The sequence below is a fragment of the Dichotomopilus funicola genome (genome assembly GCF_033296635.1).
Source record: "Dichotomopilus funicola strain CBS 141.50 unplaced genomic scaffold C8A04scaffold_37, whole genome shotgun sequence".
NCBI lineage: Eukaryota > Fungi > Ascomycota > Sordariomycetes > Sordariales > Chaetomiaceae > Dichotomopilus > Dichotomopilus funicola.
This window is the reverse complement of record NW_026944058.1, coordinates 267,973-281,523: the sequence shown is the minus strand read 5'-3', so window position 1 is coordinate 281,523 and position 13,551 is coordinate 267,973. Positions and strand designations below refer to the sequence as shown.

Below are 13,551 nucleotides of genomic sequence, written 5' to 3'. Positions count from 1 at the left end.
TGGAGGTCGCAGTTTTTCCCGTCTCCTCCTATTTTGGATGTATTTTGTTTCCCGGCTGCGATTTGCCCTGCGAATAACGGTGGCTTCCCTTGAGGGTGTGCTCGGTGTGTGCCGGCAGACGGCGTCATCGGGGGATCCGCCGGCCGGCCTCTTGCATTCGACGGAGCTTCGCCCGGTCCGGAGCGGGGACGCTAGGGTGGGGGAGTGTGCTTAAAACAAACAGAACTCAACACTCCAAAATACGGATACACTACAGTGCATGCGTACGGCATACTGCCAATGTCTTGCACACGGCCTCAAATCTGGTGGCAAAAAAAAAAAAGTCCACTCGCGGTTCGCACCCTTTTCGCGAAATGGCGATCATATGAAGTTTGGAAACCATTCGGGCGGCCTCTGAGCGGAGCGGCGTTTAACGGTTAAAGCTTCGATTTTCTCCAGAACGTTACCAAGCTGCAACGTCAAACTCCTTTGCGTTGCTCCAAGCATACTTCCTCTCTTCGTGTAAATAGGGAGGCTGTAACACTAGACGCAAGAGATATAGTGTATTAGGTGAAGGTAATAGGTTGCTAGGGAAGACGTGTAAAATGTTCCCTTTGGCCCCTAGGCAGGCCGATATGCGACAAGTTTGAACCAATTTCTGACCGTTCGAGGATCGAGAGATAGAAACGTGCAGATTGAAGCAGAGGAAGCTAAAATCTCGAGTTAGGATTAGCCGCACGCGTAGGCTTCTGCCCACAAGAAAGGGCGCATCCTGGGTTTAGTATCAAGCTTTAGTCTTTTACTTGGAGTCAACCAGACAGGATTGTGGCGTTGTCCACTGAGTATTGGGCATAGGTCCAGCGAAGAAAGACTTTCTGACCGTGAAGGCTCAGCGAGCTTATGTTCTTGTGGCCACACGGATCAGAAACGACAAGTGGCCGAATATGAGACTGCCTTGCAACACTGAAGAGGCGGCATCCCCCCACACAAGATAAAACTGGCGTTCCTCAACATGAGCACGGGTACTTTAAATATGCCCATCAGAAGGTGAGATGCACCTTCCAAGATTGGGCCTTCCACGGCCTCGTGTGAGAGATCGTCCGGATCATTGGCTGGTTTCTGGCTTGAATGTCGCAAGAAGTCAGAAAGGCTATTCGCAGCCTTCTCCTGGAGTTGAGGGTCGGCGAGCTGATAGGAACTCCTGTTTCGCGCTCGTGGTTGGATGATTGGTCCGTGATTCGTCCCCAGGCGCTGGCCATAAAACTGTGCCGTGACCGCGGGGGCGACCGCGGGGCAGACCACGAGACAAGCTCAGGCGCCCTCTGATCTTGTGAAAGTAAGATTACCTACAATAGGATTGCTCCCTATTTTTATAAAATTATGTTATGTTTGAGGCCCTCCCTGGAGTTAAAAATTAAGTCTTCTCGGAATACTTCTCCTATTCACGTATGCAAAGAATTGCACTTCCTTCTTCCATTGGCTGACGGCGGTGAGCTGTTGTAAACGTTAAGGTGCAACTTCCGCTTGTGTTTCGGGCTACTCTTATGGGTGGAGACCCCTCAAACAACCCCCTCTTATCGGTCACCGCTCGCCTTATCAGGTGCCTTGTAATAGTGGCTCCCGGCCCGCTGATCGGCCACTGACCGGGACCTGTCACGACGCCCTGGGGGGTTTACTCCTCGACCGCCTTCCTTCTCGTCGACAACACCGACTCCTCGTCGTCACCTCCTTTGTTTTCATAGATGGACTGGCTCCTGAGGCTTTGCCGGAAGTAACCCGAATACTTGCCCCACCGAGAACCCTTCTTTTGTTCCCGAAAGCTGCATCGTCAACCGAACGCCCTTACCAACCCGCTTCCGCCATGTGGGCGTTTTCGTCTTCGACTACCCCGGCTGCGCCGTCACCGGATGCGGCGCCGTCAGAGGACCCCCAGAATGACGGATCGAAACTCAAAACCTTCATTTCCATCCTGAGAAAGTAAGCTTTGCCGTTCTGGATCCGTTTGCCCCCGTAGCTCCTTGGCCCCTAATATGAGCACCACCTCCTGGGGACCACGCCTTAGCGGGTTGCGGGCCGAGAAGTTGAATTACCGAGACGGACATTGTGCTCACAGTTCTGAATAGGTTCATCGGCGTGGCCGACCTGGCGTCGGTTCGCTTCTCGTTGCCATCACAGCTCCTCGAACCCACACCGAATCTCGAATATTGGAACTACCTCGACTCCCCAAACGCCTTCGTTGCTATCGGTACCGCAGATGACCCAGTCGACCGAATGCTAGAGGTGTTGCGGTTTTGGTTTACAAAAGACCTGAAATATGCAAAGGGGAAGCCTTGCAAGCCGTACAACTCTTGCCTGGGCGAGTTCTTCAGGGTAAGTGGGGCTTCGCTAGGACGCAGTGAACAACCCGGGGACAATGCAAAGAACAACGAGGTGCTAGGAGCTGATGTTATGGCTTGGTCAGTGTAACTGGGAGACCGACGATGACGCTCCCAAGATCGACACAACCGTACTTCGCCAACTTGGCAGTGCCCCGAACAGCAGCGCTTCGAGTGTTAAGTCGAATAAGCTCGCCGTGCCCAATGGCCTTGGGGCTGGCGACTCCCGCGGCGCCTCGACGGTGTCGGTCTCACAATCAGCGAACAACTCGGGCAAGCCCGTTCGGGTTTCCTATTTAACGGAGCAGACCTCTCACCACCCGCCCGTCAGTGCTTTTTACATTAGCTGCCCAGAGAAGGGGATCCACGCGAAGGGCTTCGACCAGATTACCGCCAAATTCACGGGAACCTCGATCAAGGTGATGCCGGGTGAGCATAATTTGGGCATTTTCATCACGGTGGAGCGCCGTGACAACGAGACTTACCAGCTTACCCACCCCGCTGCCCACCTCGGTGGTATTCTCCGTGGCGCGTTGAGCGTGAGTGTCGGCGACATGGCTTACATCACTTGCCCTGAGACGAAATTGAAGGCTATCTTGCGGTATTACGATGACGGCTGGCTTGGACGGACCACGAACAAGGTTGAGGGTGTCATCTTCCGGTATGATCCGGAGAACGATGATAAGCGGCAGATCCAGGACGTCGCTGAGGAGGACATTCTCGTGAGACTTGGCGGGCCGTGGAAGGAAAAGATTGTCTTTACACTAGGTCCCAAGCCACTGGTAAGGGCTAACCGATCCGGCTACGGTGTATCACAGTGCTAACCTATGTCTACAGGCCTCCCACCCCCCAGAACGCCAGATCACCATCATCGATATTGCACCCCTCTCTGTCGCCCCCAAAGTGCTTCCCCCGGTCGAGCAGCAACTACCCAACGAATCCCTTCAGCTTTGGGGCGAAGTCACCAAAGCCATCCTTGCCAAGCAGTTCTCCCGGGCCACGAGTGTTAAGCAAGAGCTGGAAGAGGCACAACGTGAAAAGGCGCGAGAGCGCGAGAAGAAGGGCGAGGAATGGAAGCCTGTTTACTTCGAGCAGGCCACCGATAAGGCCGGCAAGCCGTCGCTCTCGGAAAAGGGGAGGGAGGTACTTAGTAGGGCGCAGAAGGGGGATTGGAGCATGGAAGGTGTCGTTCCTTAGGCACGGGTGGGGATCTAGGTTGCAGTTTGATCCGTCTTTTTACGATCCATCGTTAGGTTGGCGAGGCGCCGACAACGGAAACATGTGGAAGCGGGCGCATATTGGGCTGGAGGGCATAGATATAGAGGCAGATCTCGGCGTTTTTCCTTTGCCTTGGTTTCTCCCCATCACTTCCGTTGTTTCCCGCCCAGGTGTGCATATATCTCCCTCTTTGTGTGGTTTTGGATCCTGGGCTTGATGGACAGAAGGATCCGTTGCTCAGCGTGGTGACGGGCTCATGGACTCAAGGGGGATAGGTTTTTTAGGGGTTGACAGAGGGGCGGCTGGCGCATTTGCACATTTGCACATTTGCACACTGAACAGAGACCACTTGGCTTGCTTGGGAAGAGGGTGTTGCTGAATCCTCATTCTCCAAGACGAGACACATATTTACTGCATGGGAAATCTTGCAACTAGAACGTATAGCGTAAACGGTTCTGCTCTTATTAATACCCTGTTTTTATCCATTACCCCAACTCAGGATGCTTGGTCCCTTGTGCCAAGTCTTGTTCGTCTCAAATAGTGGGATTTACTTCCAAGGGGGATGATAGGTTAGGGGAAGCAACTGGTGTTATAAGACCAGGTTATGTTCTTAACAACTGGGCCTTTAATATTAACGTTATTATTCCGTTGAAAAACAACTTTGTCAGAGACTAATGTTAGTTTAGTTAACGCATTCTCGATCTTCAAGAGCGTGAGCCTGGATGTCTTGGCACAAGGCAACCCATCTGCCCCACACGGCGTTTCGTCGAGCTGAGGCGGCAGGGGTCCCTTATCGTTATCGGAGGACAGCCGCTAAGCCATATTGCGACGTTGCTGCGATGGGAGCAAAGAAAAAGGAGCAGTGAAAAAAAGGAACACGCGAGAGACTAGAGTACCCATTGGGTAAGGCAAATACCAGGCAATCCCACCCATCTCCATTTCCATGCAACCGTTCGAATAAGAACGCCGACCAGCCTCGAGGGAACCGGAAAAATCACGCCCGACCCAAACGGAACAAAGCGTGTGTGTTGGACGCCTGTGAATTTTGGCCCCTGCAGAATCCACTTACGAGGCCTGCCAAGCCAATCTGCCTTGTGCGTTCAGCGTGAACCCCTAAACTCGATCCAAGACAAGCCAAGCCCAGGCCGGGAGACGCATCACCATTCTCCACGACCACCATCGACCACCACCGATCCACCCCGATCTGGGCCCTTGAATCCCCTCGCAAAGGGCACTAGGGCATAGCTTAATCCCGAGCGATTTAGTGATTTCCAGCGTCGCCTGTGCGCCAAGAACACACCCCGAGAGGAAGCGAAAAAAAAGACAAGAGAAATATTTAGGGTACATACCAAGGGAAGCGGCGAAAAGAAAGGGAAGAAAGGCGCCAAACACACAGATCGACACACACACAAAAATTCACAGCATCATGTCGACGACCACCTCAGGGCTGACACGGCGCCGAGGCGGCGGACCCGGGGGTGCGGGCAATGACGGGGGGAACAACAATGGCAGCAACGGCATTGGCTCGCGGACCAACTCGTCGGCCAACGTTCGCGACGCCGCGGGGGGCGCTACGCCCGGGACGGGCTACGAGAACGGCGAGAACGGCCACCCTATCGCTTTTGACCCGCGCGACATGAGTGAGAGCGCTGAACGCAGCAAGCAGCCCAAGCTTACGCTGATGGAGGAGGTGTTGCTTCTTGGGTTGAAGGATAAACAGGTATGGGCTTTTTCAACCTTTGTCTAGCCCTTTTCTTGAGGGGAGGAGGCTATGGGAGAGGGAAAAAGGATGTAGGGAATGTGCCTTATTCTATGGGCCTACAAGGCAAAACGCTGACCGAGACATTCAACGCGCTACAGGGGTATCTATCATTCTGGAACGACAACATCTCGTATGCCCTCCGTGGGTGTATCGTCCTCGAGCTGGCCTTCCGGGGCCGTATAGCCATGCAGAACACTCCGTCGCGGCGGAGCTTCCCGCTGCCGGATCGTATTATCGAGGTTATTGACGAGTCGCTGACGGGCGAGGTACTCCTGGACGAGGCCCTCAAGATGATGAAGACGAGCGAGAAGATGAGCGTGAGCAGCTGGATTGACTTGATGAGCGGTGCGTGTTATGCCTAGTATTATTTGGGAGGCAAGGCCCGTTGGAATGAAATGGGACAACCCACTAACCATATTTTGGGAATCAATAGGCGAGACCTGGAACTTGATGAAGATCGGCTACCAGCTCAAGCAGGTACGCGAGCGGTTGGCCAAGGGCTTGGTGGACAAGGGCATCCTACGGACCGAGAAGCGCAACTTCCTACTCTTCGACATGGCGACGCACCCCGTCGTCGATAGCGGCGCGAAAGAGGAGATTCGCCGACGCACACGCAACGTGCTGACCCAGCGCACTGTCGTCCTCAACAACTCGCAATGGCTGCCGGAGAACCTTGAGTTCCGCTATCTACGCACCGTTGCTATGGTCTGCGCGGCCTACGCCGCTAACGTCCTCGAGAACGCGCTGTCCACCCTCGGCCACGAAGCCCGTGAGAAGGCTTTCAACCAGACCGACGAGTTGCTCGCCGATTACAGCCAGTGGCCGTTTGGTCGGAAGGCTACGGGTAACGACATTGGGGAGAACTTGCCGCAGGTCATTGGCGAGGTGTGTTCGCTTTCTTTCTCTTCCCGTTTGTCAATCATACTGCCTGTATCCATCCATATTAACCTCCCCCACAGGAAGTTACCAACTCCTCAGAGAAGGAGCTCCAACTTGAAGTCGTTGCCGCGTGTCTCAGCGTCTTCACCCGTTTGGATTCACTTCTCTAAATCACTACCTCCGGAAGTGTACCTGATGGGCCGGCCCCTGATCCCTTCTCATGCCCCGTTTATAGCCCAAGGCTTATGCCTCCATTTATTGTCTCTTCAACACTACTTTCCCATCCCATCTTCTCTCTGGGTATCCACGCCATTCGTGATTCGCTATGCAACACCGGAATTCAATACCTTGGGCATAACTGGGGCTCGGCTGTTTCTTCAACTTGAGCTCACTGCCGAGTTAGGGTCACGGTTTACGGCCAGGCAGGGCCAACCGGACGTTCTAATGTTTGCCTGAACCGCCTTATTCCTCTCTTCTTTTGTCAGGCGGTCCTGCTTCCCTGTCCAACGGAATCAAGACAAACGGGGCACGAGATGGAAGAATTGAGGTCTCCTCTGGGCCGTCTAAGCGAAACACACCCACCACACCGATTATCGAACGAAAATGGATTGGCTTTCTGCTTAGGTTACGGGAAGGTGGCTTTGTATGGGGTGCCGTGGACAGCCGTCTGAGCGCTAATTCCGGGGTTATTCCTTGGAATGCTAGATGAGGGCGAGGGAGTGTAAGACAGCTCACAGGACGAACGGCGACTGGGATACGTTTAAGTTTGAATTAAGCAGGTAGGTAGGCCGGCAAAACCAGCGAAGCAGAAGCGGTGTAAAGCGAAGCGAGGGGGAAGTCGTTGTGGGATACATTCAAACAAACGGTGGTGGCGTCTTATCTTGTTCAGCGCATATATGTATGGGCGGGGCGTGCAATTCAATCATGTTCCTTTCCTCTTTTTCCTTCGGGGTTGACCAGCTAAGGGCTTGCGATTGCGGATTAAGATTTGGAGGGGGGGAGACGGCGGGTCGTTGCATAGGGCTGTTGTTGTTCGCCCTTCCGGCCGTTTTTTACTTTCCCACCTTCGGGATTGGACTGCGGATGGCCTTGGCAAGGTCCGTTCGCTGTCGTTTCGCTTCTGGGGAAAGGAACGAAAAGGAAAGGAAAGGGAAGAAAGGGGGGACGGGGGGAGGTTGCTCTTGTTGTCTTGCTGGGGGAGTGGGAATGGAGCAAAAGGGAGTCCGTTGGTTTTTGTTTCACTTCTTTCTACTTCTGTTGTTTTCTTCTCTTGTCACCTTAACGATTTCTACTGCTTTATTCTGTTTCTTCTACGTTTTACCTTCTATCTCGTGCATATAATTGATGGGTATGTTGTGACACTTGCATGCGGTTCTTCGCAGCTTGTTTGAAAAGGTGGGAAAGGATTGATGGGAGGAATAATCTAGGGTTTGGGGCACGCGGGTGAAGTCCTACTTCGTGATTCAAATTCAATTGCTCATGAGCTGGTAGGTACTACATCGGTTGGAAAACTGGTGTTTGGAGAACGTTGTTTGTGGCCAAATCAGCTGGCATGATGATATTTTTCCGTCCACTCAACGCCGAGGAATCGACAATACCGTCCAGCAAAATGAGATGCACAAAACAAGACCAAAAAAGAGATACCGCACCCAACACCCGGTATACCGCGAACGCCAGACACCCACGATACATAAAAAGTAAAGACCCCCCTTCTCATTTTCTCCCTCCACCAAACCCACCCTCAAACCCCGGCCGGCTCTTCTTCTTAGTCTGGACACCCTTATTCTTCTTCTTCCCACCCTTGCCAGCAGACTTTTCCTCGCGACGCTTGCGCAAGTTATCCTCGCGCTTGCGCTGGCGCTCATGGATAGCCGTCTTGACACCCTCGGCCCGCTCCTTCCACTCGCGCTCCGACTTCTTCTTGGACTTCTCTTTGCGCTTGAGCGCCTTCTTGAGCAGCGACTCGCTGTCGTGCACCTTCTCCCCTTCGGCCCGCCGCCGCGCCGCCAGCCATGTCTCCTTCTCGAGTACCTCCTTGCGCTTGTCCTCGTCCATGACGGCGATGCGTTTCTTCTGCGCTTCGAGCTTGAGGAGTGCCGTCTTGGGGTCTGACGGACCCTTCTTCTTAGCACTGGCGGGGCCTTTCTCATAGCTGAGGTCGTGGGATAGCTGGGTACCGTCGGAGAAGGCGAGGCGACCAAAGGCGAAGTTGTTGGCGTTGCGGTCGTCGTCTTGGTCGAGGAGGGTGCTGATGCCGGGAGAGTTACGCGCACTGCTGAGCGTCTCTTCCCGTTTCCTGTCGGCCTCTTCCTTGGCGAGCCGTCGCATTTCTTGCTTGTGTGCCTTGCGCTGAGCCTGTTTTTCCCGCCGCGACTCGATCAGGTCCTGTCTTGTACGGATCGGCTTTCCATCGTTGTCGTCGGCTTTCCGGGCGGCGCGCATAGCAACGAGCTTGGCTTCAAGGCGGGCGCGGAGAGCGGTGGTATCGGCGGGGATCTTGAGGTACTTGGGCTTTTCTGATGGCGGGACGGTGGAAGAGATAGAAGTCGTGGTGCTGGCGGCCTCGACTGAGTCGTTCTTGATGGTGTCAAACACGGGCGACTCAGGGGCCGAATTTGCTGAGCTGGTGTCGTCTTCGTTAGCAAGGCCGGCAACGTCAATAGGCGCCATGTCTCCGTCATCGCTGTTAGCATCGGCATCGGCATCGGCCTCGGCAGAAGGCTGGATAGGCTCTTCCTCGTCCTCCCACTCGCCATCATCCTCCTTGATCGGCTGTTTCGCTGCCTTATTCGCTTTCCCAGCCTTCTCGACCTCCGTCCCCGCTTTAGCACTCTCCTCCTTCAACTTCTTAGCCTCCTCTTGCTTCTGCTTCTTCGCCAACCTTTTCTCCTCCTTCGCCTTCTGCTTCTTGCTCAAAGCAGTCTCCTCCCCATCCTCTTTCGCTTCCTTCACAACCTTCTTCTCCGAAACCTCCTTCTCCTGCCCCTCTCCCGCGGCCTCCTCATCCAGCTTCAACTTCTTCTTCTTCAGCCCCTCCCCGGGCTTCTCCTTCTCAATCCCAGCGACATCACTCTCATCATCATCCTGCTCTGACCCATCCTCGCTGTCCCCGTCTACCTCTTCTTCCTCTTCCTCCATCTCGCGTAACTTCCGCTTATTCCGCGCCCGCTCATCCAACACCTCCTTCGCGTTCCGGTTCCGTTCGCTGTCCGGGTCAAGCTTCCCCCGCTTGGCAGCACGGGCCTCGTCCTTAGTTTGCTTCTTCTTTTTCCATTGGTCCTGTGGTGAGGTGAGATTTATCCCCGCGTTAACATTCCGCTTGCAAGCGCTCTTAAGTAAACGGGTCTCGCAAGGGGACGGATGGGTTTGCAGCGGGTGGGTTGCTAGGTAAAACCCCCGATCCCCGCGTTGCGCCACGCCGCGCAAAAGCAAACGTCGAAAACAAACATCAGAAAACATACACTTGTGTCCTCCCCGTAATACATCTTCGCCGGAATCAGCGACAAAAGGCCATCAAAAGACTGGGCATAGCCGCGCAGGCGTTCCTAGACCACAAAACCAACCGAATTAGCACGGTCAAAACCAAAACCAGATGGTCGTGTGCAAGTCAGGCGGCGCATACCTGCAACGCTGTATCCCCCATCTTTCAAGCGCTCGCGCCGATTAGAACTCGGAGGGAAAAATAAAAAAAGAGAGACACTATGAGGGGTGGTAGCCGGAGTGCCAGTTCAGATGGCTTCTCGTCGCGGCGCGAGGAACGTTTGATCCGGGGAATGCAAAGCCGCCAATGTTCGAGAAAAATTGACGGGGCAGGATGCGAACGGATGAATTTTATCGCCGGCGAAATTTTGGGTCGATGTGGAGGTCGGATTCTGCCCCACTCATGCATGTAAGTGGTTCTGCCGGGCGGTAAGCGCCGTCAGGGTCGCTCGTTGACGGCCTGACTGACAAACAAACAGCGGGGAACAAGAGCTGGGTTGGAAAGGAGAAATGGCCGGATGGTTGAGTAGGTCGTGGTATTTGTATAATCAATTTATCAAAAGGGCAGGTTACCTGGGTTCAAATCCATAATTCACCAGTTACCAATAGTTACTCAAGTATCCTTACGGTTCGACGCTCCACTTCATCGCTACTACATAACGTTAGATCACAACAGCACAACAGCACCGAAAGCACACCGAAATCCCACTGAGCATGCATCTCCGCTGTCTCATGGGTAATATCCTCGATTGGTACGAAGCTGGTTAAAGATAAATACACAACCCCAAGATGGCTAACCTGGGCTGCACCTGCCTTTCACATCTAAACGCCGTCCTGAATCCATAACAAATCGGCCCAACGCCAGCGCTATGCTTTCCGCCTCCCGCATTGCCGCCTACTGTCCTTGTTCCCTCACTATTAGGCGGTCATCGCAGGTCTGCGACATAAAATAATCATGCATAAAGAAATCTCGACAGATTCAACGGCCTGATCACGCGTGGCGCCATGGATCTGTCGTGCTCGGCATCATCCTCCCCATCACTATCGGGGATGATCTGATCCTCGCTACCCATGGACCGGTTCAGCGCCTCAACCTCCTCCACATCCACCTTCGGCAATGGTATGAAAGCCGGATCCACTGGGAGTGAGGCAGACGGCCGAGAGCTGCCGCTCGACATCGGGGTCGGCGGGGTCGAATAGTTTGGCAATGGCTTTCCGCGTCTCAAAGCCTGAGCCCCCATTCGCTGAAGGGGTGTCATCATGGGGCCTCGCGTAGTCGTTTGTGAGCTGCTCCTTGGAGTTGCTGTTTCCTGGATACTGGACGCCGGAGTGGGCAGGCCATGGACAACCTTTGCCCGGGGCCGGGCACTGTTATAAGAAAACCCCTTCAGCAAATCTCCAAGGGGAGTGGCCGACATGGGATTGCCGTTGCTGTGTTGGTTGGCTGCCGATCCGCTCTGGATTGGAGATGATGCGGGAACTTCAACCGCATCGTCATTATCCACCTGTTCACTCTTGGTCGGCGATTGGATGTCCTGTTTCGGCTTCACGGGGGACAAATCTTGGAAGACGTTGAGGCCAGTACCAGATTTGGCCGACTTCTCCGAGCGCCACGAAGGATCCGGGAGGCTACGAAACGCCTCTTCGATCGAATCATCCGACAGCAACAAGATGTCACTGTCCCTCTGCTTCTTGGCTGGCTTCTTCTGACTGGTCGACGGGAAGAACTTGCTCTTCTCTGGTATGGCAGTGACCACGCCATCGACATCTGCGGCCGAGTCCTCGCATAAACGGACCTTCTTGGGCGGACGAGGCGAAGCGACCGTGTCCTGGTATATCTCGATGGCCGGTCCAGCTGTCCGGCGACGGTGCTCCGAGGAATCTAACACCTCGAAACCTAGAAGTTTCGAGAGAGGTTCCGTCTTCCGGCGGAGGCGAGTGTTGCTAGTATATGGCCTGACTGGGCCTGCTGCGATCTCCTCGGCTCCCTCCACATAAGGCCGCGGAAGTGGAAACACAATGGGACGAGGCTCCTCCTCGACGGCGGTACTGCTGTTTTGGTTGTGATCGACGGCAAAACAGTTCGGATCCATCTCACCCAGCGGAATGCGGCGAGATTTCTTGTTCTGGAAGAACTCCGTGATAGGCTTTCCAAGATTCCTTGCCGGTCCGCTCACTGGGGCAAGAGCTTGGCTAATAGTCCGCTTGCCCGGCGAACGTGGCATCACGATGCGCGCCTTGGTGATAGGGTTGATGTCCCCGACAGCAATAGACCGTGCGGTCTCCGTGTCGACCGGCGCGCCAATGAAAAGCATGTCGTCGACGTTGACCGAGGGCTCAGGGTCGGTCAGCAGGACAATGTCCCGCTTCTTGGGGCAGAATACACGTTGGTGCAAAAAGGTGAGTTCCGCTTGCTTGAAGTCGTCGAGGTATGTGTCGGCAATATGGTGCTTCCCACCAAAGCGCAACATCTTGACGATACGCTCGGGGGTTTTGTGCTTTCGAATCAGGCGGTAGGCGGTTTTCAAGCCGACATTGTTAATGCCATCTAGGTAATCGCAACCGCTGAGGATGGCCATGTGACGAAACTCACGGTCCGTCCAACCGGTCAGGGAGACCTCGCGGACAGAGCAAAAGTCCCGTCGGTTGATCTCAATACACTGGCCGTGCTGGTCCATTTTGGTCAAGAGACGCTTGGCACCGAAAACCAGGAGATCAGAATCCTCCGTCACGATCCCGTTGATAAAGCCGTGGCGCTCAAGGTACACAAGTTGAGCGTCCGCCTCGTACGGTGCAACAACATACGGGATGTCGGCCTTCTTGAGCTCTTCGATCAGATGACGAGCCATCTCGGGTGTGACATCGATGGCCTTCTGAAGCTCGGAATAAGCCTGTGACGGCTTTCCCGCTCTGAGGAGCTCCAGCCCAATCTTCTTACTCTCCTCGCGGCGTTTGAGCCGCGAACTCTCCGTTTTGGCTTTGCTGGGAAGGAAATCGCCATCAAAGACGACATACGGCATCACGCCGAAGTATTTGAACATCCGAATACGGTGCATGGCGAAGTCTACATATCTGAGGGAAGGTTAAAACATGCTTCGGCGTTGCGGATCATAACAAGCGGACTTACTTGCGGGTCGGCTTGCCTTCGGCTAGCTCAATGGCGCAGGCCACGGAGCCACGATGGAGCCACGCATACCCGTCGATCCCCAACGTTTCGCCGGCATATTTTTTGAGTTCAACTGGGCGGTGAATGGATTTGAGCAGCGGAAGAAGGCCTAGATGAACATATTAACCAGATGGCGCGATACGGAAAGATAATTCCGTCTCCTACCTGAAATACCCATCCTGGACGCCCTCGATGACTGGAATCACGGAGGATGGTGCAACAACCCGCCCAGGAGCAAATTTCCACCTCAGAACCTCAGCAACAGCTACTCCAGTCCCAAGGCCATGAATCGCTGATGCCGGTTATTATTGTCCGACTGAAAAGAACTCCGGAAAGGAAGGATTGGTGAAAAAGTCGCAGTCGAAAAACACGTTGTTGTCGGGAGCGTGAATCGGTTCGCGACGCGCGCCAAAAGGATTCAGCGGAGGAGAGTGAGGAATATTGGTACAGCAATGCTTAACGAAACCCCGTGGAGGGTAAAGCAGAAAACAATCTGTCGCACCGATGAGGGTCGGGAGGTGGTGGAGGGGGTGCGATGGGCCCGGCGGTGGGTTGAAGTGGGAGTCGACGGTTTCCAAATTTGGCTACGGGTGGGTTCCTGCGATTTCAATTTACTTTATATACGCGCCAAGCGCGACCGCGTTCGGCGTCCTGTTACCCCCGCGACGGCTCCACACCAGCCAGGAACCGTT

At 54.4% G+C, this 13,551-nt stretch overlaps 3 protein-coding genes across 3 annotated transcripts; 2 read left to right on the top strand and 1 right to left on the bottom strand.

Annotated features, from left to right (window-relative positions):
- Positions 1–1,840: 1,840 nt before the first annotated feature.
- Positions 1,841–3,551, top strand: C8A04DRAFT_29325 (uncharacterized protein; the record flags this gene model as incomplete). Its single annotated transcript, XM_062780971.1, has 4 exons — positions 1,841–1,956; positions 2,103–2,349; positions 2,441–3,136; positions 3,192–3,551. The coding sequence occupies 4 exons, from the start codon at positions 1,841–1,843 to the stop codon at positions 3,549–3,551; spliced, it is 1,419 nt and encodes a 472-aa protein (XP_062636467.1).
- A 1,447-nt stretch (positions 3,552–4,998) lies between these two features.
- On the top strand, positions 4,999–6,383 carry C8A04DRAFT_37812 (vacuolar protein sorting-associated protein 74; the record flags this gene model as incomplete). The annotated part of the gene is made up of 4 exons (XM_062784015.1): positions 4,999–5,292; positions 5,433–5,679; positions 5,768–6,219; positions 6,294–6,383. 4 exons carry the CDS (start codon positions 4,999–5,001, stop codon positions 6,381–6,383), a joined length of 1,083 nt encoding a protein of 360 aa, XP_062636466.1.
- A 1,543-nt stretch (positions 6,384–7,926) lies between these two features.
- On the bottom strand, positions 7,927–12,969 carry C8A04DRAFT_12700 (uncharacterized protein; the record flags this gene model as incomplete). Its single annotated transcript, XM_062777427.1, has 6 exons — positions 7,927–9,492; positions 9,675–9,758; positions 9,843–9,882; positions 10,474–10,565; positions 10,689–12,765; positions 12,821–12,969. Coding segments are annotated over 6 exons (4,008 nt in total), but the record flags the coding sequence as incomplete, so codon positions are not given.
- Between the last annotated feature and the right edge of the window lie 582 nt (positions 12,970–13,551).